Genomic DNA, 26497 nt, shown 5'->3' with positions numbered 1-26497 from the left:
AGTCTATTCAATCAGCTCCCTATTAATAGAAATCTTACGTTGTTGAAAACCCTTTCCTAGCTCAAATAGTGCTGCAATGAATAGCTTTTTCACTGACCTCATATGTTTCCTGGTGTATTTGGGGGAGAAGTTCCTAGAAGCAGAACTGCCCTGATGAAGAATAAGCACATATGTAATTTTCCTGCCAAATTCCCTCCCCGGGGCTGGTGCCATCTGCATTCCCACCAGCAGTGTTAGGAAAATGCCTGTGTCCCCAAGGATTCACCCATAAATCATGCTACTTAACTTTTGGATTTGGGCCCATCTTTTAGCTTTAATTTATATTAGCAACACTCAAATTATTAGATGATCATGTTTTTGGTTCGGGAAATTTAGAAATGGTATTTTGTAAATTATCTCTTTGGTGATTTCTAGAACCACCTATAAGGTTTAATCACAGAAGGGGATAATTAGAACTGGGTCACAAATGCATGGTCCATTCTCCCATGTCACGGGGATAACTACACAGAGGCCAGACTGGGAAAGCTGCAAGGCGGGGGGGGAGGTGCGGCGCTGGAGGACAGAGAAAACAGAGGACTGGAGAAGCTGGGTGCCCCTCCCGAGGGTGGGGGTGGCAGCTGCTGTGCTCTACATGTGGAGAGCACCATGAATAGCCAGCCCATATCCCAGGATCTGCCCAGCAAAGCACATGCCGAGTGTCTGCTTTAGACCTGAGATTCCAAGACTATGACAGGCCAGGTTCCCACTCACAGAGCACTGACCCTGCAGAGAGACAGAAAAACAAGGAAGCAATTTCAGACACAGGCCCTGAAGACGAAGTAGTCGTGGGAATGCGGCTGGTGGGCGCTTTGTACGGACAGGGTGGTCAGGGAAGGCCATGGGCGAGCTGGCAACTGCCAATGGCCTGGGGTCAGTGCTTTAAGGAATTTTCATGGTCTGTCTATAAATCTCAGCAAGCATTTCTTTATTATCCATTCTGGGATGAGTCCTAATACTTAAAAATTTTTATCCGTGTAATAAATATAGTTAGAGAAAGAGAATATATTTTGCGTAAGTCAGAGATTATATTAAGAGTTATACAATATGACAGAAGAGTTACGGAAGAGAACAATGACATTTTTTATGTCCATTCTATTTTAGGTCTTGCATCTGCTACTCCTGTGACAACCTTTACAAGATGAAGTGCTCACATTATTCCAGAACTCAGCTGTATCGTCTGAGAAGATGGATCTTTGGGCCCAGCATCTTCCACAAGCCGAAGGGGGGGGGCGGGGAACGACTGTGGAATAGCTTTGTGAGTACTGGTCACCACGGGGCAGCAAGTTATAGACAAAACTGTTGTGTTTAAAGACAGGGAGTTAAGATGAAACAAATGATAGATGACATCACTTCCTCAATCTGTGTGGTTGTTTACAGTGAGTAAACACTGACAGATAAATGTCCAAGAACCTGGTTTCAGCCTTTTTATTTTTTATTTTTTTTAAGATTTTTATTTATTTATTTGACAGAGAGAGGCACAGCGAGAGAGGGAACACCAGCAGGGTGAGTGGGAGAGGGAGAAGCAGGCTTCCCGCCGAGCAAGGAGCCTGATGCGGGGCTCGATCCCAGGACCCTGGGATCATGACCCGATCCGAAGGCAGACGCTTCGCCGACTGAGCCACCCAGGCGCCCCTCAGCCTTTTTAAAAAACTCTTACTTGTGCAGGTTTGAAGAAGCCTCGGACAGACAGATTTGAACCCTACCCAGCCACTGACAGGCCAGGAAACATGGGTAGACTGTCATCGTTTCTATTCTGGAAAAGGAGGAGAAAAGTTAGCTACCTGGGTTGTTATGGGACTGAAAGGGACCCATGTGCACAGGACTTACACGGGACCCGACACGTGGCTTTAGGACACTCTTCCAGGTCTGAAGTCCTGATGAGCTGTGTAACCCGGAGCATCTACCTCCCCTCCCCGTGCCTCCACACACCCCTCTGAATGTGGGGGCTGTCATGTCAATGTCACACCCCAGTGTTGTCCGAGGGTGGAAGCATGCTCTCACACACACCAGTGCTGCTTCAGGCTCTAGGGCCTGATCTGAGGGCATTACCTGTTTGATAGGACCATGTGACACCACCCTCCTGAGACCGGTCTAGTACCAACAGTCCATGTCTCAGATCATGAGAATCGTCACAGAAGACTCCCACCAAATAAAAGTCTATCTCCGCTTCTCTCCCATCACGTCCTGTCACCTTTGAGACAGAATCCGTATTTCTTAGTGGTCCACAAGACTGGTCATGACTCCATCGCCTTGAAAGATTCCTCCTCACCCTGGTCTCCTGGCAAGGTCCTCAACAGCCTTCTGGCCCTGAGGAAGCTTCCCAAACACCAACTGGCAGTGTCGAATACCCCAGCAAAGGCTCCTGCCTGTCCCTCTTTGCTTCCCTAACACCAGCCTGGGGCCAGTGCACAAGAAAGGTGGAGATGGAAGGGTCTCCTCAGAAGAAAAGGAAAATGAGCAGCTGCTAATAAAAGAGCTGTCCTGGACAGGGTTTCTTATTCAGTTCCTTGATTTGGGAGACAGAGTGGGCAGGACAGGCCCCAAGAGAGAAGCAGGTGCTGGATGAGACCTCTCCTGGCTGCTCACCCCGCTCACAGGACAGGAAGAAGGCAGGAAGAGATGTTCCTAGAAATAATTGAACTGTCCCTCTGTTTGGATTGCGGCCAAGACCACAACTCTTAGAAACCAAGGAATGGTGCAAAAAAGGTGAAACTATACCCACTATTCCCAAAATCTAGCCTTCACACAGAAAAGGCTTTAGAGACCAAAAATGCTCTCTATTTTTCAAGCAAAGAAATGGCTCACATAACTAAATCAACTGAAATGGTAAACGCAAATTAAAAGTAGGGTCATACATGAACTTGACAGGACCAGTGACATCACAGAGAGTCAGTGATGATAAGCAGACTTGGTACCGAGGGAGGGGACAGAGTAATACCACAGAGGAAGGTGACAGACCACGTCATGGAAACCCACTTAACTGGAGAGTGAAAGCACACTGTGGACCTTGAAGCTAGCAAGACAAGAGAGACTGAAAGAGAAAGGATATCACAGAGAAAATGGTGGAAGCATTTCTCTCCTAATCTGAGGAGGCAGGCCAGGAAAGCAGTAAACCAAGGTGAATCTTCAGACACTTACTGAAATTCTCCTGAGGGTAAGAGAACTTAAAAATCAGTAAGAAAAGGGGCATCTGGGTAGCTCAGTCAGTTAACTGTCTGACTCTTGGTTTTGGCTCAGGTCATGGTCTCAGGGTAGTGGGATGGAACCCCGCATCGGGCTCCCAGCTCAGCGTGGAGTCTCCTTGAGATTCTCTCTCTCTCAGGCACCTGGGTGGCTTAGTCAGTTAAGCGTCTGCCTTCAGCTCAGGTCATGATCCCAGGGTCCTGGGATCGAGTCCCACATTGGGCTCCCCGGTCTGTGGGGAGTTTGCCTCTACCCCTCCCCCTGCTTGTGCTCACTCGCTCTCTGTCTCTGTCTCTCACAAAAATAAATAAAATCTTAAAAGAGAGAGACACTCTCTCTCTCCCTCTGCCCTTCCCCCCGCTTGTTCTCTCTCTAATGAATAAAATCTTTTCAAAAAATTGAAAAATAAAAACAATCAGTAAGAAAATAGGCCAACTAACAGAAAAATGGACAAAAGACTCAAACAGTTATTTCACAACCAATAAGGCACATGAGAATGCACTCAACCTTGTTAGTAATCTAGGAACTGGACATTAAAATCCCAGCATGGTGTACCTTTCATGGTGGCTGAACTGAAAAATGTGGACAACGTCAAGTATCGGTAAGGACGTACATCAACTAGAACAACCATACAAGGCTAGTAGGAAGGCAATTTGGTGCAATGACTTTGGAAAACAGTAAAGCTGAACTCATGTACACCCTATGGCCCAGCAATTCCACCTAAACACTCCTCATCAAAACACACACAAACGTTTATGGCATCAGTACTGGTAAGAGGCCTACAATGAACACAACCCAAACACCCAGCACTGGTAGACTAGACAAATATACTGTAATGTATTTATATAACGGAAAACCACGGAACAATGAGAACAAACCATCTACTGCTAATAACACAATGTATTTTATAATACTGAAAGAAAGAAGCCAGACACAAAAGAACATTTACTGTTTATACAATTGCATACGCATATATAAAGTTAAGATAAACCAGGCAAAACTAACTGATGGTGTTGGAAGCTAGCTGCTTCCAGTGCTTGCTTTTGGGAACAAGGGTACATGGGAGAACTACTGGAGGCTGCTAATGCTCTGCTCCTTTATCTGGAACATCCATCAAGCTGTGCACTTGTAGTAAGTGTACTTTTCCATACGTATGCTCTATTTCAGTAAAAAGGATACAGAATTTGGAATAAAACCAACCATATAACTGAATCAAAAGAAAAATGGCACAGCTGCCCAGACTCTTAAATAAAGTCTGGTTAGAAAGCCAAGTGTACAAGAAATAGGCAAAAGAAGATGGAAATGTGTGAATGAACACAAGAGACTAGCAGAGCTACTCTAAAATAGTGTTAGAAATAGATCCAGGGATGGGGCGCCTGGGTGGCTCAGTCGTTAAGCATCTGCCTTTGGCTCAGGTCATGATCCCGGGGTCCTGGGATCAAGCCCTGCATCGGGCTCCCTGCTCAGCGGGGAGCCTGCTTCTCCCTTTCCCACTCCCCCTGCTTGTGTTCCCTCTCTCACTGTGTCTCTCTCTGTCAAATAAATAAATAAAATCTTAAAAAAAAAAAAAAGGGGGGGAAAAGAAAAGAGATCCAGGGGCACCTGAGTGACTCAGTTAACCATCTGACTCTTGATTTTGGCTCAAGTCATGATCTCAGGGTCATGAGATCAAGCCCTGTGACCAGCTCTATGCTTAGTGCAGAGTCTGCTTGTCCCTCTCCCTCCCCTTCTGCCCCTCCCCCGGCAAACGGTCTCTCAAATAAATAAATCTTAAAAAAAAAAAAAATGGACCCAAACACAGGGGAAAATGTTTAGTCTTACTCATAAGATAAATGCAAATTAAAATTACTAAATACTTTTCTTTTTAACCTACCGATTCATAGAGATCAAAAGTTTGATAACATGCCCTGTTGACTCTCATATGTTATAGTATAAATTAGTACAACCCCTATGAGGAACATTGGTGAAATCAAGCAAACTTTATTTTTTTAAAGATTTATTTGAGAGAGAGAGCATCCACATGTGCACATGTGAGGAGGGGGAGGGGCAGAGGGAGAGAATCTTCAAGCAGACTCCCCCCTGAGCACAGAGCCCAACATGGGGCTCAATCTCCTGACCCATGAGATCATTACCTGAGCCAAAACCAAGAGTCTGACGCTTAACCGACTAAGCCACCCAGGCGCCCCAATCTAGCAAACTTTAAAATATATATCTTTGTCTTAGAATAGTGCTTCTACAAATACGTCTTCATGAGAACTTCCATATACAGTATATACGGGGTTATTCATGGCAGCACTCATTGTAAAGACAGTAAGAGTGGAAATAAATACTGATCAAGGTAAGCCTGGTAGAGACTGGCTACATAAATTGTGGTGCATTCATACAATGGAATACTACACAGCCACTAAAGAGACTGAAGCTACTTCTTCATGCACTTACAGCGAACAACCTCTCAGATGTATTGTCAAGTGCTCGATGCAAACTGCAGGAACAATGTGGGTGAAGAAGGAAAAAGACTAGTTGCCTCTAATGAGGGGACCACTCAGAGCCGGGAAACCTCCTTTATAAACCTTTTATCCTTTAAATTTCTGTACCACGTATGTAAATTATTCATTTAAAAAAAATAATTATTAAAACAAATAAAGCCTTGTGATTGATTTCTAGTTCCATAACATTGTGGTCAGAAAAGATGCATGGTATGACTTTGATTTTTTTTTTTTGCATTTGTTGAGACTTATTTTGTGGCCTAATATCTCATCTATTCTGGAGAATGTCCCATGTGCACTTGAAAGAATGTGTATTCTGCTGTTTTAGGATGGAATGTTCTGAATATGTCTATTAAATCCACTGGGTCCAGTGCAGAAATTTGGAAAGACCACAAATACATGGAAGTTAAACAACATGCTACTAAACAATGAATGGGTCAACCAAGAAATCAAAAATTACATGTAAACAAATGAAAATGAAAACACAAGAGTCCAAAATCTTTGGGATGCAGCAAAAGTGGGTTCTAAGAGTGAAGTCTATAGCAATACAGGCCTATCTCAAAAAGCAAGAAAAATCTCAAATAAACAACCCAACCTTACACCTAAAGGAGACAGAAAAAGAACAATTAAAACCAAAACCCTGCAAAAGGAAGGAATTAATAAAGATTAGAGCAGAAATAAATGATATAGAAACAAAAAAACAAAAAACAAAAAACAAAGCAATGAAACCAGGAGCTGATTCTTTGAAAAGATCAGCAATATTGAAAAACCTCTCACCAGATTCATCAAAAGAGAGAGAGAAAGAGAGGAAAAGAGGACGCAAACAAAATCACTATTGAAAGAGGAGAAATAACAGCCAAACCACAGAAATACAATTATAACAGAATATTATGAAAACCTATATGCCAACAAATTGGACAACTTAGAAGAAATGGATAAATTCCTAGAAACATATAAACTACCACAAATAAAGTAGGAAGAAATAGAAAACTTGAGCAGACCAATTACCAGCAATGAAACTGAATCAGTAATCAAAAAACTCCCCAAGGGGTGCCTGGGTGGCTCAGGCATTAAGCATCTGCCTTCAACTCAGGTTATGATCCCAGGGTCCTGGGATTGAGCCCCGCATCGGGCTCTCTGCTCAGCGGGAAGCCTGCTTCTCCCTCTCCCACTCCTCCTGCTCTCCCACTCCTTGCTGTCTCCCTCTCTGTCAAATAAATAAATAAAATCTTAAAAAAAAAAAAAACCTCTCCCAAAAAACAAAAGTCCAGGACCAGATGGCTTCACAAGCAAATTCTACCAAATGTTTAAAGAAGAGTTAATACCTATTCTTCTCAAACTCTCAAAGCTTCCAAATTTATTCTATGAGGCCAGTATCACCCTGATACCAAAACCAGATAAAGACACCACAAAAAAAAAGAGAACAAGCCAATATTTCTCATGAATAAAGATGCAAAAATCCTCAACAAAATATTAGCAAACCTAATCCAACAATACATTAAAAAAAAAGTCATACACCACCATCAAGCGGGATTTATTCTCAGGATGCAAGGTGGTTCAATATTTGCAAAACAATCAATGTGATATGTCACATCAGTAAGAGAAAGGATAAAAACCGTATGATCAATTCAACAGATGCAGAAAAAGCATCTGATAAAAGTACAACAACCATTCATAATAAAAACCCTCTGCAAAGTAGGTCTAGAGGGAACATAACTTAACATAATAAAGTCCATATATGAAAAACCCACAGCCAACATTATCCTCAATGGTGAAAAATACAAGAGCTTTCCTCCTAAGGTCAGGAGCAAGAAAAGGATGTCCACTCCCACTTTTATTCAACATAGTACTGGAAGTTCTAGCCACAAAAATCAGACAATATAAGGAAATAGAGGGCATCTAAATTGGTAAGGAAGAAGAAAGCTCTCACTATGTGCAGACGACATGATACCATATATAGAAAACCCTAAAGACTCTACAAACAACTACCAGAACTGATCAATGAATTCAGTAAAGGCGCAGAATACAAAATCAACATACAGAAATCTGTTGCATTCCTATACACTAATAATGAAGCAGCAGAAAGTGAAATTAAGAGAACAGTCCCATGGGACGCCTGGGTGGCTCAGTTGGTTAAGTGTCTGCCTTCGGCTCAGGTCATGATCCCAGAGTCCTGGGAATGAGTCCCACATCAGGCTCCCTGCTCAGCAGAAAGCCTGCTTCTCCCTCTGCCTGCCACTCCCCCTGCTTGTGCTCTCTCTGTCTCTCTGACAAATATAATGTTTAAAAAAAAAAAGAAAGAAAACAGTCCCATTTACAATGGCATCAAAAAACAATAAAGTATCTAGGAATCAGCTTAACCAAAGAGGTGAAAGACCTGTACTCTGAAAACTATGAAACAGTGATGAAAGAAATTTAAGACAATGCAAAGAAATGGAAAGACATTCCATGGGTCATGAGTTGGAAGAACAAATATTTTTAAAATGTCTATACTACTCAAAGCAATCTACAGATTAAATGCAGTCCCCATGGGCGCCTGGGTTGCTCAGTCGTTGGGCGTCTGCCTTCGGCTCAGGTCATGATCCCAGGGTCCTGGGATCAAGTCCCGTGTCGGGCTCCCTGCTTAGCGGGAAACCTGCTTCTCCTTCTCCCACTCCCCCTGCTTGTGTCCCCTCTCTCACTGTGTCTCTCTCTGTCAAATAAATAAATAAAATCTTTAAAAAATGAATGAATGAATGAATGAATGAATGAATGAATGAATGAATGCAATCCCCATTAAAATACCAATGGCATTTTTAACAGAACTAGAACCGACTAATGCTAAAATTTGTATGGAACCACAAAAGACCTCAAATAGCCATAGCAATCTTGAAAACTAAAATGGAGGTATCACAACTCCAGACTTCAAGTTATATTACAAGCACTAGTGATCAAGGGCGCCTGGGTGGCTCAGCCAGTGAAGCGTTTGCCTTCGGCTCCTGGGATCAAGCCCCACATCGGGCTCCCTGTTCAGCGGGAAGCCTGCTTCTCCCTCTCCCCCTGCCTGCCACAAATACCTGTGTGCTCTCTCTCTCTCTCTCTCTGTCAAATAAATAAATAAAATCTTAAAAAAAAAAAAAAACAGTAGTGATCAAAACAGTATGTACTGGCATAAAATAGACACATAGATCAATTGAATAGAATAGAAAACCCCAAAATAAACCCACAATTATATAGTCAATTAATCTTCAACAAAGGAGGCAAGAATATGCAATGCAAAAAAGACTCTCTTCAACAGACGGTGCTGGGAAAACTGGACACAGCTACATGCAAAAGAATGAAAGTGGACCATTCCTTTCACCATATACAAAAATAAACTCAAAATGGATTAGATCTAAATGTGAGACTTGAAACCATAAAAATTCTTGAAGAGAGCACAGGCAGTAATTTCTCTGACATCGGCCGTAGCAACATTTTTTAGATTTCTTGAGGCAAGGGAAATAAGAGCAAAAATAAACTATTAGGACTACATCAAAATAAAAAAGTCCTGCACAGTGAAGGAAACAATCAACAAAACTAAAAGGCAACCTACTGAACAGGAGAAGATATCTGCAAATGACATTTCCAATAAAGGGTTAGTATCCAAAATATATAAAGAACTGATACAACTTAACAAAAAAAAACCCCAAATAATCCAATTTAAAAATAGGCAGAAGATCCAGACAGACATTTCTCCAAAGAAGACATACAGATGGCCCACAGACACATGAAAAGATGCTTGACATCACTCAGCATCAGGGAAATGCAAGTTAAAACCACAATGAGATATCACACCTCACACCTGTTAGGATAGCTAAAATCAACAACATAAGAAACAACAGGTGTTGGCAAGGATGAGGAGAAAGGGGAACCCTTCATGCACTGTTGGCGGGAATGCACACTGGTGCAGCCACTATAGAAAATACTATGGAGGTTCCTCAAAAAATTAAAAATAGAATTACCCTTCTAAAACTAATGATGTAATGTATGGGGATTAACATAAGAATAAAAAATTTAAAAAAAAATAGAATTACCCTAAGACCCAGTAATCACACTATTGGGTATTTACCAAAAAAATACAGAACATTAATTCAAAGGGATACATGCACCCCTATGTTTACTGCAGCATTATTTACAATAGCCAAACTATGGAAGCAGTCCAAGTGTCCAATGAAAGATGAATGGATAAAGAAGATGGGGGGGGGGGTGTACACACACAATGGAATATTATTCAGCCAGAGAAAAGAATGAAATCTTGCCATTTGCAATAACATGGATGGAGCTAGAGAATATAATGCTAATAAGCGACATAAGTCAGACAGAAAGACACATACTGTATGATTTCACTCGTGTGGAATTTAAGAAACAAAACAGATGAGCAAAGGAAAAAAAAGAGAGAAACAAACTAAGAAACAGAGTCTTAACTACAGAGAATAAACTGATTACTAGAGGGGAGGTGGAAGGGGATGGGAGGATGGGGGAAATAGGTGATGCGGATTAAAAAGTACATTCATCACGATGAAGAATAAAATAAAATAAAACCTTAAGTTTATAATATATGCTAAAGGCTCCAAAACAAAGCTTTAGAAGTTTTATTTGAAATGAGAACTCTTGCTTTCATACAAATGATCTTCCAGGAAATAGGAGAAAACACTTAGCTTCTCCAAACAAGTCTAAGACACCCTAGCCAGACATATACCTTCCAGTGGCCTGGGAAGAATTAACCAAGGAGGTCATTAAACTACAAGCAATGATCTTTGAGAGACCAAGGTGAAAAGGGCGACGTGCCAGACACATACAGAAGTGATGCTTAATGAAGAACGTGGACTTGAAGTATATATGCACTAGCTATGACAGGGACAGCAACAGAGTGCCAGAGGACAGTGGCAGCCACCAGTCGGGCACTTAGTAGTCTCAAGAAATCTGCTGCGTGTTTACAGATATTTGCACACTACATCTTCTCCACAACCTTGTAAAGCAGGTGTTGGGAGAAGAAACTGAGGCCCTACATCCTGGGGTTAAGGAAGCAGGGGTCGAGACACCAGGCAGGCTGGCTCCTGACCTCTACCCAAGAGCAGCGTCCCACCTGGATTCCCGGCCAGGCACGGAGGGCCTGAGGTAGGGGAGGAACCGGCACTCGCCAAGAGTCCTCCCGGGCTCTCAGAACATGCAGTGTCTGGCACAGTGCATTTCCTTTTTGGCAGGGGCATTGGACTGGAGCATCGGGGCAAGGACGACAGGGACAGTTCACTGAGTCATCTGCCCGCTGCCCCGCCCACTCTGACCAGGTTCCCCACGAGTGTTCAACCAGAGGGTAGAGAAAGTAGGTCTGGAGGATGATGACGAGGGCAGTCCCTGACTCACCAGCCACATCCTGTCCAGCAATTCCTAATCACAGATTTATCTGGATGTGCCTCTCATTCGTAAATGTGACCTTAAATGACAAAAAGATCAAGATCCTGCAAACTCTGTCGTGCTGGAACCACAGGCCAAACCAAACAACCTGAATAGTAATAAACACGAAGTTCTGGGCTTGAGATGGTCTGAAAGCCACGACGAGCAGGGGGACAGACACGCAGCTCGGACTGAGGGCCGCTCAGACACTCTTGTCAGATTTGCTGGTCCAAAAAATAATAAAAGTAACAAGCAGACTTCTGCTTCCAGGAAGAAGCTTAGACATATTTTTTTCCTATTCCTCTAAGTACAACTAACACCCTGGACACTAGATATTTTAAAAATATGAGAAGACTCTGGAAGGTGGAGAGAAGAGGGCAGACCAACTACAGGCCTCGGGGTCTCAGAATGACATGCAGCAGAGCTCCTGGGGTCTCTGTTGGCCTCAGGCATCCTACAGCAGAGCTGAGGAAGCCAGCAGCCAGAAAGGCTTAAAAAGTCCACCAAAAGCCTGCTCTCTCTAGCCATGGGACCAGGAAAGGGGCAGCCTAACAAGGCAGAAATCAATAGTAGAGTTGCCAATAACCACCCTACTCCAGCCAAATACCACAGAAAACACTGTGGCCCTCACCCCCACTGTGCCAGGCAGAAATGAGGCACTCCAGCACCCCAGTGCATAGTGTCCAGAGAAGACCAAATAGAAACGTCCATCCCTGCAGGCCACACCCCAGTGGTGTCAGAGGATGGATGTACGGAACAACTAAGCACAGCAAGAGGCATTCCACCTCATTAGCCAGTACGGAAATGCTGATTAAATCACAATGCACTATTAACTATACACCTACTAAATGGCTTAAAATAAGAAACAGTGACAACACCAAATGCTGGAGAGGATGTGGAGAAACTAGCTCACATTGTTGGTGGGCATGTAAAATCATACAGCCACTCTGCCAAACAGTTTGTTGGGCAATTTCTTAAAGAACCAAACATGCAGCTACCGTAAGACCCAGCAATTTCATGCCTGGGCATTTATCCCAAAGAAATGAAGACTTGTGTTCACACAAAAACCTGTCCATGAATGTTCATAGCAGCTTTACCTGCAATCGCCAAAAACTGGAAACAACTCAGGTGTCCTTTAGTGGTAAATGACTGAACACACCATGGCACACCCATTCCATGGAATATTACTCAAGGAAGAAAAGGCAACAACTATCACACATATAACAACAACCTGGGTGGAGCTCCAGGGAGTTATGTTGAATGAAAAAAGCCCATCCCCAGGTTATATACTGTATGTTCCCATTTATACAGCATTCTTGAGATGATGAAATTACAGAAATGAACAGATCCACGGTTGCCGGGGTTAAAGAAGGGAGTGGGTGTGGTATAAAAAGCAACCCAGGGATCCCTGTCCAGATGGAAACATTCTGGTTCTTGACTGTATCAATGTCAACATCCTGGTTGTGATGTTGTACCACAGTTTCCCAAAACATTACCACTGGTGGAGACTCGGTAGAGAACACAAAGGATCTCTGTATTATTTCAACTCCATGTGAATCTACAATGATCTCAGAAGGCTTAATTAAAAATAAGTAACCACAATCAACTTTCTATATCTTATATGTTTAAACTGGGAAAATAGGGAGTAACTCCAGAACAATGTGGTATTTCTTAAGAACAAGGGCATCTATGGTCTCCCTTGGCACAAATTAAAAGTGTAATCTTATCTTGTTAAAATCATTTGTAGGTAGTGCAAACTCATTAAACATTTGGCCTGCCAAGGAAATATGTGGACACACCTCTGGTGCACATTCCCTAAGAAATCCCAATCAAGTCCTCTCCATACGCCCGAGTCCAAGCAAGCACACATGAGGGTCACAGAGCTCTGTTATCCGGCTGTGACACGTGGCCTGGTACTCGAGCCTGCACAAGAGAGCACCAGAAATGGCAGGACTCATTTCTACACACAACAGTCCTTGAAAAATCAATAAAGCTGCGTTTCGTGTCAGCCACGAGAAGGGAGGATGTCAGAACCACAGGTCCTGCCCTCAGGCGGCACCACCCTTTCTGGGTGGGCCGACCCCAGCAGCCCTGCCCCAACTGCAGGTGCACTCAGGATAGACCCGAAACACGTGCAAGACAAGCCGCCCCCCAGCTCCAGACCCACAGATCCCACTGCCAACCAGACAGGCCCCTTCGGGTCCCACTCCCACATTTAGATGTGTCCTTCTGCGAACGGTCCCCCCACAGGCCAGCTTCACCTCCTCTCCCACGCTCAACCCTCACGTTTGGGCTCCAAATTCTTCCTTTCTTCTCAGAAGTAAATTCAAGCAGCTTTCACTTGAACAAACAGACAAGACCCCTGCTCCCGTGGAGCTTTCATTCAAATGTAGACAGGAAATGAATACTAAATACTACCATAAAGTAAATTACATAGTATGGAGAGTAGTGACTGGTGACAAATCTATGGAAAAAAGAGAGATCAGAAAAAGGAGGTCAGGGTCAACATACCCTTTTCCTCATTGGAAAAGACTGGAAGGACATGGAAAGGAAGGGACGGGCCACAGCCTGAAGCAGGAGCACAGCCGGTGACTGGAGCCAAGTGACCCAGGGGAGAGGCGCCTGGGATGAACCCGGGGAAGCAACAGGCCACACGGTACCATGCAGGCACCGCTAAGAACTTTGCCCTTTCTGCCAAGTGAAACGGGGAGCTGTGGTGCTTTTGAGCAGAAGGCCGACATCTGATTTAGGTTTAAAAAGCATCATTCTTGGGACACTTGGGTGGCTCAGTCGGTTAGCGTCTGCCTTCGGCTCGGGTCGTGATCCCGGGGTCCTGGGATGGAGCCCTGCATTGGGCTCCCTGCTCTGCGGGGAGCCTGCTTCTCCCTCTGCCTGCCGCTCCCCCTGATTGTGCTCGCTCTCTCTCTCGCTCTGACAAATATAAAATCTTTTTTAAAAAAACAAAAATAAAAATAAAAAGCATCATTCTGGTTACTTTATTGAAAACAGAACATAAGCGTCAGGGCAGAAATCAGTACCCTTTGGGGAGGATGCTCAGCAATCCCATCGAGAGAGAAGGGAAGGGGAACGGCTTGCTGCACTCTCAAGTGTCCTGAAGGCAACAGGGTTTCGGGACAGACTGGATGGGGTATGGGACAAAGAGGAGCCAACAACTACCCCCTGAACAGCTGGAGAGATGGAGCTGCCATCCTGGGATGAAGAAGGCTGTGAACAGGACTTGCAGTTGCGGGAGGGGTCTGTAGCTCAATTTTGGACATGCTGAGGTTCAAGTGTCTATCAAAATCTTGACCATGTCCAATGTCTTATCCCATCCATGAGGAACTTCACCTTGCCATCAGCCTGACTGCATTAAAAAAAGAAACGAGAGGCACGCCTGGGTGTCTCAGTTGGTTGAGCGTCTCTTGATTTCGGCTCAGCTCATGATCTCAGGGTTGTGAGATCAAGTCCCACATCGGGCTCCACCCTGAGTGTGGAACCTGCCTAAGATTCTCTCTCTCCCTCCCCACCCCCTTTCTCGCTCTCTCTCTCTGAAAGAAAGAAAGAAAGAAAGAAAGAAAGAAAGAAAGAAAGAAAGAAAGAAAGAAAGAAAGAAAAGAAAAGAAAAGAAAAGAAAAGAAAAGAAAAGAAAAGAAAGAAAGAAAGAAAGAAAAAGAAAGAGAAAGAAAGAAATGAGATCACTCATAAGTTAACAGTGCTGGTGGTAGTTTAAAAAAATTAAGTTTTAGACAGCAATCCCACAATATTTCATCATGCTGAAGATGTTCACACCCGACAATTCTACCCTTAGAAACACACTCTAGAAAAACTCGTGCCCATGTGCCCAGGAAGGCGGGTATAAGAATGGTAGTGCTGTTTATAATGACCAAAGCTGGGAAGACATAGGTCAACAGTGGGACACTCTGGACACTGGACCACTATGTAAGCCACAAACTACCAACCAAGCACTGTGATCCTTCAACAAGGGCTGTACTTGCAAAAACTTCTGAGGTTCGTGCCCCACTCCCCAGAAATTCTGATCTAATTCCAGGAATCAGGAATCAGTCATTTTTTAACCTTGAACCACTTAACTGAAGACAGACGTATCCACACAGATAAATCTTGGAAACACAATGGTGAGTGAGAAAAGCAAGTTGCAGGAGATGTATGATATGACACCATTTACTCAAAACTGTAAACCTGGCCAAATACTCTATGTTGTTTATACCTACATATGGGAGAAGAGAAAGGATTTAAAAAAAATGCAAACAAACGATAAATACCAAACTCAGAACTGGGGTGACTCTGGGGAGGGAGGGCAAGAGGGGTGGGTAGGATCCAGAATACAAAGGACTTCAAGTATATCCATACTGTTTTGTTCTCAGGCTGCGAAGGGTACACAGTTGTTCATCGTGTTACTTTTTGAATGCCTGAAATATTTAATAATTTTTTAAATGTTAAACATTTTGGCATAAAAATATGCTAAAATACCCAAGTCAGAGCTTGAGACACACACCGTATGTCCTGTATTTATAGTTTACAATTTACTGTATGTATATAGATGAAAATACATTTGTGCAGTTATGTACAGTTCGTAGTACTTATAGTTTATAGTCTAGCCTTCAAGAAGGGAATGGGTCAGCCTGAAACCATGCCCGCAGACGGATTCTGCTGGTAACATGGGGGAGCAGCCAGGCAGCCTGAGCGTGGTGTGGTGCTCGAGCACACAGTCACTCACCCACATACTGCCCTCCTTCAGGGGCTCCCCTGGCTGCCGCACGCATACCCAGCTGCGTCTGCTGGCTACCGTGCACTTCATGGCAAACACAAACTGTCCCTGACTTGCCTCTCCAATTTCTCATCCGAGAGTAGATTCCCGCACGCTAAAGAACTGGCTGAGCGTGTGAAAGAAAGTAAGGCTAATGGCTTATGAAGGCAGGAAGGGGGACTGGCTGGACTGCTCAGAAGGAAGCTTTTAGAGACCAACAAAGAAACCTCTCCAACACACCCCTTTCCGTGAATCATTAGGGTGGCAGCCACCGGAAGCCAATATCAAACTGTAGAAACTTCCTTTCTGAGGATTCTCAAAGCACACAGAGATGCACGTCCTGCGGCTGGAGGACAAGCCGGCTCGGTAAGTCTCGGTGAGGGTGCACGGCGTGCGGCAGAGAGGGGCAGGACAGCAGAGCGCTTAGGACAGAGACATCAGAGAGGCACTGGTGCAAATGACCCGCCTCTAGGCCCGGTTTTTTAAGCCCCGAAATGGGTATCAGCGCCTGTCCCTCGGGGTCATCCTGAGGTGGGGGAGGTAGGCCGTGCCTGCGGCTGGCGGCAGGCGCCATCCCCCACTGCCCTGCCGCAGGCCAGCACAGGGCGGGGCGGGCACGGCAGTGCATGGGCACCGCGGACACCCCGCAGCCCGGGTGGGCGTCCGGTCGGCAGCTGCGGGAAGGGCTGTCCAGCACGACTGGGCGAAAATCACTTGTCGCAGTGCTTCAATTCAGGAGCGAGTGCCCCTCCTGAACAGGCCGGCCCCCGGCTCCCGGCTCCACAGCGCTCTCTCGGGGACAGTGGGGTGAAATCTCTCCTGTGACAAAGTTCAGACAATGACAATTCATCGCAGGGAAGTTTATCTGACCTGCAGGCGTTCGGTCTGACCAGGTGGGGACCAAAGATGTTTCTAGCATGTGGGGGAAGTCACATCGCCACGGCTGTGGCTTTAAAAATCCCAGCCTTCCACCTCTAAGAGAAATACAAGACAAAAACCAACCCTTCTAGAGCTGCTTACAATAACCTGCAATTCCTTCCACTCCATTTTAAATCCTTACATTTCAGCTGCTTTCCCCCACGGCTTCACACAGCCTCACTGCCCACCAACACCTGGGACGCTTACCTGCCGCTCTCCCCTCTTGCAGAACATTTTCCAACTGCTCAAAATGGATCAGAACTGAAGTGGCCCAGCAAAAACAAAAGTCGAGTTTTAAAATCGATGTACAAGACCCTGTGGATCACCGAAGGAGGCCAGAGACACCGGAGTAACAAATCAGCACCTCGAAGTTCAGTCACTGACCAAACGAGGAGCAAAGGGACAGTGTCCGGGCAGGATTAGGAACCTGGAAATACCGTGCTAAATATAGCTCCCCAGCCTGCGGGACTCGGAAAGGTGGCCAAGAATAAGTATCTGGCGCGTTTGGTAATTTCTGTCACTTCCTGTTACTCACATCCTGCTGTTCTGATGTGGCCCAAAACCCTGGATTCGCCACACACAGATCCCTACCTTGAAGCCCCGAGACCCGGACTATTCAAAACAGCTGGGATGTGCGTCGGCAACAGACTTCCTCACGGAGGGCGATACCAAACACAAAAATAGCTCCGTACAAACGAGGAGATCCCTGGGCGAAAGCAGCCCCAGAATGCAAGGTCAGGCCTCCCCAGGCCCCCTGTAGCATGCGGCCCAACCCCCAAAGGCACCCAGGGCTCTTCTCTCTAAAGCTGTGCTTATCTCCAATCTCCGGACAGCTTTGAAGGCCAAAGGGGATCCCCACCCTCGCAATGATCCCACCTGCCCAGTGGCCCAGAGCACACAGGATAAGCACCCTCCGACCCACCCCACCTCCCAACCCTCCCGAGGAGACCAGTCCCCAAGAACACAGGACACTCAGGTAGGAGGCAAAGCCAACTGGGCCAGAGGCCAAAATCACATGTAATCCATCAGAGGACAGATTTTTAAAAAGGGAGAAAAAGCAGGATGAAGCAAAAATGGAAAAGTTATGCCTAAAACTGAAATGTGACAAAAATATTTGGGGTTATTCATCTATTCAATATTTCTACAGTGCCTTATTAAGCTTTAAAATGTGCTCAACGTGTGGAAAAACTCAGAGATTAGAGGTGGCCCTGAACAGGGTGCTGGAGGCAGACAGCCCCTGGTAGGGGAAGGAGAGGGATGCCAACAAAGAGCACCCCAGGTGTGGAGGTGCCCCACCCCACATCTCCCCCGACAGCAGGCAGGAAACGAGAAGCTGACACACACAGAAGGCAAAACACCATGTGCCTCCCACAGCAAAGTGCTATAAATAACCTAAATCTCCAAAGCACACAATGGAATACCATACAGCCAAGTGTTCAAGTGCAATGCGAGCATGTATTCATGGACACAGATGTTCATGATATAATGCATTATTTTATGTTCATTTTTTTTTTTTTTTATGTAGGCTCCATACCCAACGTGGAGCCCAACACAGGTTTTGAACTCACAACCCTGAGATCATGACCTGAGCTGAGATCAAGAGTCAGGCGCTCAACTGACTAAGCCACCCAGGTGCCCCCATAATATAACACATTTTAAAAGCAGGTTACAAATTAGTACGTATAAATGGTCCCACTGTTATACTATTTACTGGTATTCATAGGAAAACACCTACAAAACTATTTGCCTATATCAGAGTTTTTCAACCTCGGCACTACTGACATTTTCAGCCAAGTAATTCCTTGCTGTCCCCTACAACACGATAGGATGTTGAGCGGCATTCCTGGACACAAAGCATGGACCCCACCCACTCCAGCCCCCACATATCAACCCAAAGTGTCTCCAACTGCCAAATGTCCTCTGTCCAAGTGGCAAATCCCACCTTCCCATCCCCGTCCCCGTTCTCTCCCATGTTTGAGAACCACAGGTCTCTATAATAGTGTCTCTGTCTAGGATCTCAGAGATAAGACTTTTGAGTGTTTTTTACATGTTCTTTGTATAAAAAACTGAGTAACACACCAATCTTAGCATGAATAAAACATTACAGGTGTTTTGCTATAATGCAGTTTTTGAGTTGCTGCAAAGTTTCACATTCAGAATGAAAATAAGCAGTCTCATGGGAAAGGATGAGCTGGGGCAGACACTCAAAACCCTTGCAACTTTGTAACCAAGCGTTTGAAACAACAGCAATAAAAGTACACATTTTTAAAGTACGTAAGGAAATACTACAGTGAATACAGAACTTTACCTTTTATTTTTTATATTTATATTTTATATATTTTATTTACTTATTTATTTTATATGTTTATATTTTATTAAAGATTATTTGAGAGAGAGAGTGGGGGGCAGAGGTGCAGAGGGAGAGGGAAAGAGAAAATCTCAAGCAGACTCCCTGCTGATCCCAGAGCCCGAGATGTGAGCTCGATCTCACAATCCCAAGATCATGACCTGAGATGAAATCAAGAGTCGGACACGCATCCGACTGAGCCACCCAGGCACCCCAGAACTTTACCTTTTAAAAAAGTGAAGCAGCTTGATGGATGGGAGTCTGTGGCTGAGTTAGACTGGCAAAATGCACAAAGATCTAAGATACAATAAGCAGTTCCCAGGCAGAGCCCAAAGGCCCCAAGGCCAGGGCTGTGCTCCTCCTGGGCTGGCCACGCCCTGGCTAGGGATGGCCCCATTCAGGGGCTGGGCCAGTGCACTTGTGAGAGAAACAGAGCCGCAGAAATGGTTGTGACCGCATCTGCCTCACGGCTACCGCACAGAGAGACAAACTGGCTGCAAGTCGTTAGCTCAAGCACTAGGGTCACTGTTGTCCCGGTGACAATGGAATCTAAATGAAAAGTACCCTGACAGTGGGTCTTGAAGGGATGTGGAGATGGAGGGAGCGTGATGGGAACGCTTCGACGGTCTTAAATGTGGCCGCTTCCACGCTGTCACAATCCATGTGTTTTTCTCTGGGATTATTTGATGCCAAATCTGCACACAGCCAAATCCATCTACAGTAACATTACAGTCAACAAGTATCAGGTAGGAAGAGAAGAGACAGAAGCAGCCTCTACAGCCCAAGGTCACCCATGCACTATTCTGATCACTGAAGGTCAAGCTGGTCAGGCGGTTAAGACTTCCCAGAGCAAAGAACACGTGTATCTGCGGACTTGCCAGGTGTCCGCCCTCAGGACAAAGTCTTGTGCACACCTTGACTGAAGAGCTTATCTCAAGGATGTTTGCACTCCAATAGTTCCAGTGCCTAAGTAAACCAGGGACTAGCTACACAACAGTCGATGCGGCCAGAAAAGAGACAAACACCACACTAGGGGGAAAACAAGGTTTACAAAGAATTTCGGAAAGGGCATATTTACTTCACATTACTGCATAAAACAAAACAAGAGACTGAAAGAGCAGGACACACAGCAAGGAAAACTGGAAGTTGACATCTCAGGTGGTGAGACTGCACGGTTTTTCTCTTTGTCTTTTGGTTTTCTGTATTTTCCATATAGTCTAAAGTAAAAAGTGGGTTTTTTTGTTTGTTTTTTAAGATTTTCTTTATTTATTTGACAGAGAGAGACGGGGAACACAAGGGGGGGGAGTGGGAGAGGGAGAAGCAGGCTTCCCGCCGAGCAGGGAGCCCGATGCGGGGCTCGATCCCAGGACCCTGGGATCATGACCTGAGAGGAAGGCAGACGCTTAACGACTGAGCCACCCAGGCGCCCCAGTAAAAAGTGTTTTAAAATACATCTCTGCCTTTTTCTTTTTCTTTTCTTTTTTAACCTACAAACTCAACATCTGGGACAAAAAAAACACCACCTGCCTATGCAATCAGCATCTTCCCCTTCTACCTTCCAGAATGGCCCTGCTGTTCGGGTAGCCTCCTGCTCAGCCTGGCTACCAGCACATTTTCCCAGCGCCCCTGCAGCTCAGGGACAGCACCAGGGGAGCTCCCAGGAAAGCTCTTTGAAAAGACAGAAGAGCGCAGGAGGCCCCAGCCCCGGCCAGCCTCCTCCCTGCGGCTCCTGCAGCCAGCATCTAGCCCCACGAGGAGACCATCAGAGTGGAGGCTGGGTCTCTGCCGACCTCGGGCCTCCACACCAGCCCCAGACTGCTGGCCCCTGGTCTTTTCGAGGAGAGAGAGAGAAACAAACCTCTACCTTATTTGAACCACCGTTACCTATGTTTCCTGTTCAACATCCCAAATCTAACCTTGAGACACCACCCTCATCATCGCAGACGGAGGCACAGAAATGGAATCTTCTTTCTCTTCCAGGTCAATAACTTGATTTCTCTGTTAACTAGAACTGAAAACTCTCAACTCAAATGGGCAGCAACACCAAGGGAGCTTGATTTAATAGACTAACAGTAAGGTTGAAATAATAACAATGAAAATCAAATCTGAGGACATAACTCTACAGCCTGCCACCTGTTCTTTAAAGAAACTTATGGGAGCCCAGCCATCCCTGTTTATTTACATATTGTCTCTGACTGCTACTTACGGCCAGAGAGACCCTGTAGCTCACAAAGCCTAAAAATATCCTCTGTAGAAGTTTGCTCCTATCTCAGATATATAAACCATTGCTCACATATATCTCAGGAAGAGCATAAAGAGAATTTGATGTGGAGGGGTTAAATGTAACGTGTTACCAAAAAAGACAGAATTTGCACCTTGTCCCTTCTCTCTGTCTCTGGCTCCATGAGGAGGGTCTCCATTCTGTTCCCAGAGGAACCCCCGAGCACCTGGCAGGTAGTACGTGCTCAATGAACTCTCACAGAATTGAACACGCCCCACTTACATGAAGGGTCACTCACTGAGCAATTTAGGGTGAAAACCCTTGTGACCATGGAACATATCACAGTGATGTATCCTTGAGCGTAACTCCCCTCAACACCCTGTCCCCACCTCACGGGGAACATTTCCACGTGGTTTACCCTGCACACTGAGGAGTCCCACGTTCTCCCACTTTCCTGTGATTCAGTCCAGGAGCCAGGCTGTCTGGGAAAAGACCACGCCCCACACTGAGGCCACACGGCGACATGTGTGAGCATGTGCTCAAGTCTTGCTCCTGACAAAGCACGAAGCCAGAAGGAGCAGAATTGGAGGCGGGGGGTCCTGTCCACCTCTTCCCATGTCCCTCATGTCTCTCCCCTCCCGGGCAATCCACCATGCAAGGCAGCCATCTCCTGCCCTCCAGGACTAACTCTGAGGAAAACGGCTTCAGACATTTTACCAACACTATGAAGGTTTCACATCTGATGGTCGTGATGCAAAGCTGGAGGAGGAGGAGGAGGGGACAAAGACGCTGTAAGTGAGCCCTTGCTCTTCACGACTCACAGTTGTCAAGTGGCCCTGCTGAGGTTCAGCCGGAAGCTGAGGTCACAGACTCACACACATGCCTATGACTGGACAACCATGTCAAAGACCCAGCCACTGAGATGAAAAGGAGGGAGGGGGCACTAGACCCCTCTAGATGCCAGGGACCCGAACAGAGTCATGTCCTCTCAGAGATGCCCAGTCCAAATCACACTGTCCTTTCTAATTCCCCGAGTGACTAATGTACTTGGTCCACAGCGGTCATTTGAAAGCAATCCAGGAAAGGATATCTCAGACCACATTCCCAGGAAGGCAGGTAAATCACACACGAGGTCAACTGCCTTTTGGGATAATCTTGCCCCATGTATAACCCCCCTTCCTAACTCTAAACAATTTATCCCTTTCCTCTGACCAAGTTTCCTATATTCCTCTGGTATTTCAAATATATTTCAAAACTGAAAAGAAGTCATTCCAACCACAGGATTTAACATTTTAAAAAACCGAAACAGAAAAAGGGTTGAAAATATTTTTTTCCCCTGGCAAGTCCTGACGCAGAGGGTCTGTCTACCGGGGCTGTGGACGCATCACCGGGTACACTTAAACAGCCACCGTGGGAGGGCATGGCATGTGGGCTGGCTGAGGCCAGCTGGCGTGACTCGGGAGCCACCTCCCTTCATCATGACACAGTCCCATGTGGATGGAGAAGACAGGAAAGCTTCCCAGAGATGCCAAGTGACAGACACACAGCAACAACAAGCCAGTTACCCAACAGGTATTTACAGAATGCCTACTTTGTGCCTGGCATGGCTCTGGGGCGCTGGAAGAGAGAGTGAGTCAATAAACCCCAGGACATCCCTTTTCTCATAAAGCTTACACCCCTCCCTCCAACAAACAGAAATCAGGGGGGAAAGAAAGGATGCATATAATGTTAACGTTGACATAAGAAAGAGAAAACCTAAATAGCCTATATCCATTAAAAATTTTAACTTATGGGGGTGCCTGGGTGGCTCAGTCAGCTGGGCAGCTGACTCCTGATCTCAGCCCAGGTCTCGATCTCAGGGTTGTGAGTTTGAGCCCCGCATTGGGCTTCATGCTGGATGTGGATCCTACTTCAAAAAAAAAAAAGGGTTCAAAAAGTTTTAATTTATGATAAAAACTGTCAAAAGGTATTATAAAAAATCTTCCCAAAAAGAAAACTCCACACCAAGTTCACTGTTGAAAATTCTAACAAGAATTTAAGAAAGAAATAACACTAAATTTTATTAAAAAAAAAAAAAATAGAGGGTGGAACAATTATATCCCCCCTTCTGTTATGATGCTAGTTTATATGTTTTATAAAGCCAGCTTAACCTGAGTATCAAAACCCAACAAAGGTAAAAGGAAAGAGAAAATTACAGATCAGTATCTCTCATAGATATAGATGCAAAAATCCCTAACAAAATAACAGCAAGTTGAATTTAACAATAAATAAAAAGGATAATATGAGGAAATAAGGTTTGTCTCAAGAATACAAGGTTGATTTGGGACGCCTGGGTGGCTCAGTCATTAAGCGTCTGCCTTCGGCTCAGGTCATGATCCTGGGGTCTTGGGATCAAGCCCCATATCGGGCTCCCTGCTCGGCAGGAAACCTGCTTCTCCGTCTCCCACTCCCCCTGCTTGTGTTCCCTCTTTCACTGTGTCTCTCTCTCTCTGTCAAATAAATAAATAAATAAATCTTTAAAGAAAAAAAAAGAATACAAGGTTGGTTTAACACTTGAAAATCAGTTTCATTTGCCCTTTAACAAAATTAAGGGAAAAACAAACATATGATCACTTCAGTGGATGCAGAAAAGCATCTGACAACATTCAATACCCATTCATAATAAACATTCTCAGCAAATAAGAAAATCCTCAAACTGATAAAGGGTACCTACAAAAAGCCTACAGCTAACATCATACTCAATAGTAAAAAGCTGAACTGTTTCCTATTAAGATTAGAACAAATGAAAATATTCCTGCTTTCACTACTTCTATTCAACATTATACCAGCAGTCCTAGCTTTTGCAATGATACAAGAAAAAGAAATATAAGGCATCTGGGTAAGAAAGAAGTACAGCTTTCCCGATTTGCAGATGATACGACTGTTTATATAGAAATTTCTGAGGAATCTACAAAACAACTACAAGAATTAATAAGTTGTCTTCCAAGGTCACAAAATCCATTATATTCTTATTTTTTTGCAGCAATGAAACATATTTTTTAAATTTCATTTATTTAATAGGAATAAAAAATAAACTACATAGGAACGAATCTAAGAAAAGACATTAAAGATATCTACCCTGAAAACCATAAAACTCTGAGAGAAATTAAAGACCTAAGTAAATAGTTATATCACATTCATGGGAAAATCCAATGTCATTAAGATACCGATTCTCCCCAAATTGATTTATAGATTTGATGCAACTTGAATCAAGATTCCAGAAGGCTGGAACACCTGATCTCGGTCGGCGTTGTGAGTTCAAGTCCCACGTTGGGTGTAGAAATTACTTAAAAATAAAATCTTAAAAAAAAAAAAAAAAAAAAAAAATTCCAGCAAGCTTATTTTGTAGAAATGGACTATTTTTTAAATTTACACAAAAATGGAAAGGACTTAGAAATAACCAAAGCAATTATAAGAACAAAAGTTAGAGGATTTGCAGGACGCCTGGGTGGCTCAGTCAATTGAGATTCTGCCTTCAGCTCAGGTCGTGGTGTCAGTGCCCTGGGATCTAGTCCCGCATCGGGCTCCCTGCTCAGCGGGGAGCCCGCTTCTCCCTCTCCCTGCCTCTCCCCCTGCTTGTGTGCTCGCTCGCTCTCTCTGACAAATAAGTAAAATCTTGAGAGAAAAAAAAAAAGTTAGAGGACTTGCCCTGAATTCAACACTTATTGTGAAGTTATAATAATCAAGAAAGTGTGGTCTTGGGGTAAGATTAGACATATAGATCAAGGGAACAGGACAGAAAGTCTGGAAAGAGATTCACAAACATATGGTCAATTGACTTGTGGTAAAGGTGTCAAGGTGATTCATGAGAAAAGTCCCTTCAACAATGCTGCTGGAAAAACTGAACATCCATAAGGAAAAAAATGAACATCAACTCTTACCTCACATTACACACAAAATTAACTGTACATTAGTCATAATCCTAACTTCTAGAAAAAAAAAAAAAAAAAACCTTTGCAATACTGAGGCAGAAAAAGGTTCCTTGGGTTGAAAAACAAGAAGTATGAACCATAAGGGAAAAAACTGATGAATTCAATTTCACCAAAAAAAATGACTCTGTTCTTCTAAAGATGCCATGCACAAAAAAGGCAAGCCACAGATTGGGAAAAATATTCATAACACATACATCACACAAAGATTTATATCCAGAATATATAAAGAAATCGTACAACTCAATAATAAGACAACCAATTCAATGCAAAAATGGACAAACGATTCTACCATACACTTCACAAAATAAACATAAACAAATGGCCAATTGGCACATGAAAAGATGCTGACATTATTTGTCATCAGGGAAATGGAAATGAAAACCACAATGAGATACCATCATGTATCTATCAGGACATGTAAGATAAAAGATGGGACTACAGCAGGTGCCCGTGAGGATACGGAGCCACTGGAACGCCCGGCACTGCAGGTGGCTATACAAAATTCCAGGCACGCTGGAGAACAGCTGAGCAGTTTCTTAAAACGTTAAGCACACATCTACTATATGACCCAGCAATTCTCCTAGGTATTTACCAAAGGAAATGAAAATATATGTCCACACAAAGACTTGTATACAAATGTTCACGGCAGCTTTGTTTGCAATAGCTCGAAGTTGGAAACTGCTCAAATGCCCACCAACAGGTAAATGGATCAACAAATTGAGGGAAAAGAACAAATTGTTGATATACCCCTGTGGAAAATTTCAAAATCATTATATTGAGCCAAAGATGCCATAAAAAGGGGGACATACTTTCAATTTATACTGAATTATTATTCAACTCAATTTACATTGATTATTCCATTTATACAGAATTCTAAAAAAGCAAAATAATGTTAAAAGCAGAAAGCAGATCCACGTTTGCCTGGAGAGGGGTGCAGAGAAAGGACAGATCACGAGGAAACTCTCGGGGGGATGGAAGTGTTCGCTACCCTGTCTGGTGAGTTTCAACAGGGGTGGGGCTGGGGCAACTCAACAAGCCCTACACTTCAAACAGCACAGTTCACTGTACAGCAATTCCACTCAACCAAGCTATAAAAATAACGTTAACATATCTGGGTACACTGCAGTATTCTTTAAAGGACAGGGTGAACTTTTC

The 26497-nt window shown here is 44.3% G+C and overlaps 1 protein-coding gene and 1 long non-coding RNA gene across 7 annotated transcripts in view; one reads left to right on the top strand and one right to left on the bottom strand.

The window, feature by feature from the left end:
- DGKD (diacylglycerol kinase delta) overlaps nt 1-26497 on the bottom strand; it is a 116303-nt gene that overhangs the window by 41216 nt on the left and 48590 nt on the right. The window contains exon 1 of one of the 5 annotated variants that reach the window (XM_045867702.3): nt 17011-17143. The exons of the other annotated variants lie outside the window; for them this stretch is intronic. Coding sequence (XP_045723658.1) covers nt 17011-17037 — 27 coding nt within the window. The 5' untranslated portion in view covers nt 17038-17143. Of the gene's footprint in view, nt 1-17010; nt 17144-26497 lie in introns of those variants that run through there. 5 annotated transcript variants of the gene reach the window in all.
- LOC123838710 (uncharacterized) lies at nt 16144-17484 on the top strand. 2 transcript variants are annotated; one of them, XR_006789493.3, is made up of 2 exons: nt 16144-16251; nt 17033-17484. It is a non-coding gene; the product is annotated as an uncharacterized LOC123838710 (long non-coding RNA). The 2 variants fall into 2 exon arrangements; XR_010410351.1 differs by having other exon boundaries at nt 16209-16251; nt 16953-17484.

The sequence above is a fragment of the Mirounga angustirostris genome, unplaced genomic scaffold (genome assembly GCF_029215605.1).
Source record: "Mirounga angustirostris isolate CCGP_5_RB_7025 unplaced genomic scaffold, mMirAng1.0.hap1 SCAF_3, whole genome shotgun sequence".
Classification (NCBI taxonomy): Eukaryota; Metazoa; Chordata; class Mammalia; order Carnivora; family Phocidae; genus Mirounga; species Mirounga angustirostris.
Note: the sequence above shows the minus strand (reverse complement) of the source record. Positions and strands in the feature narration are given on the sequence as shown.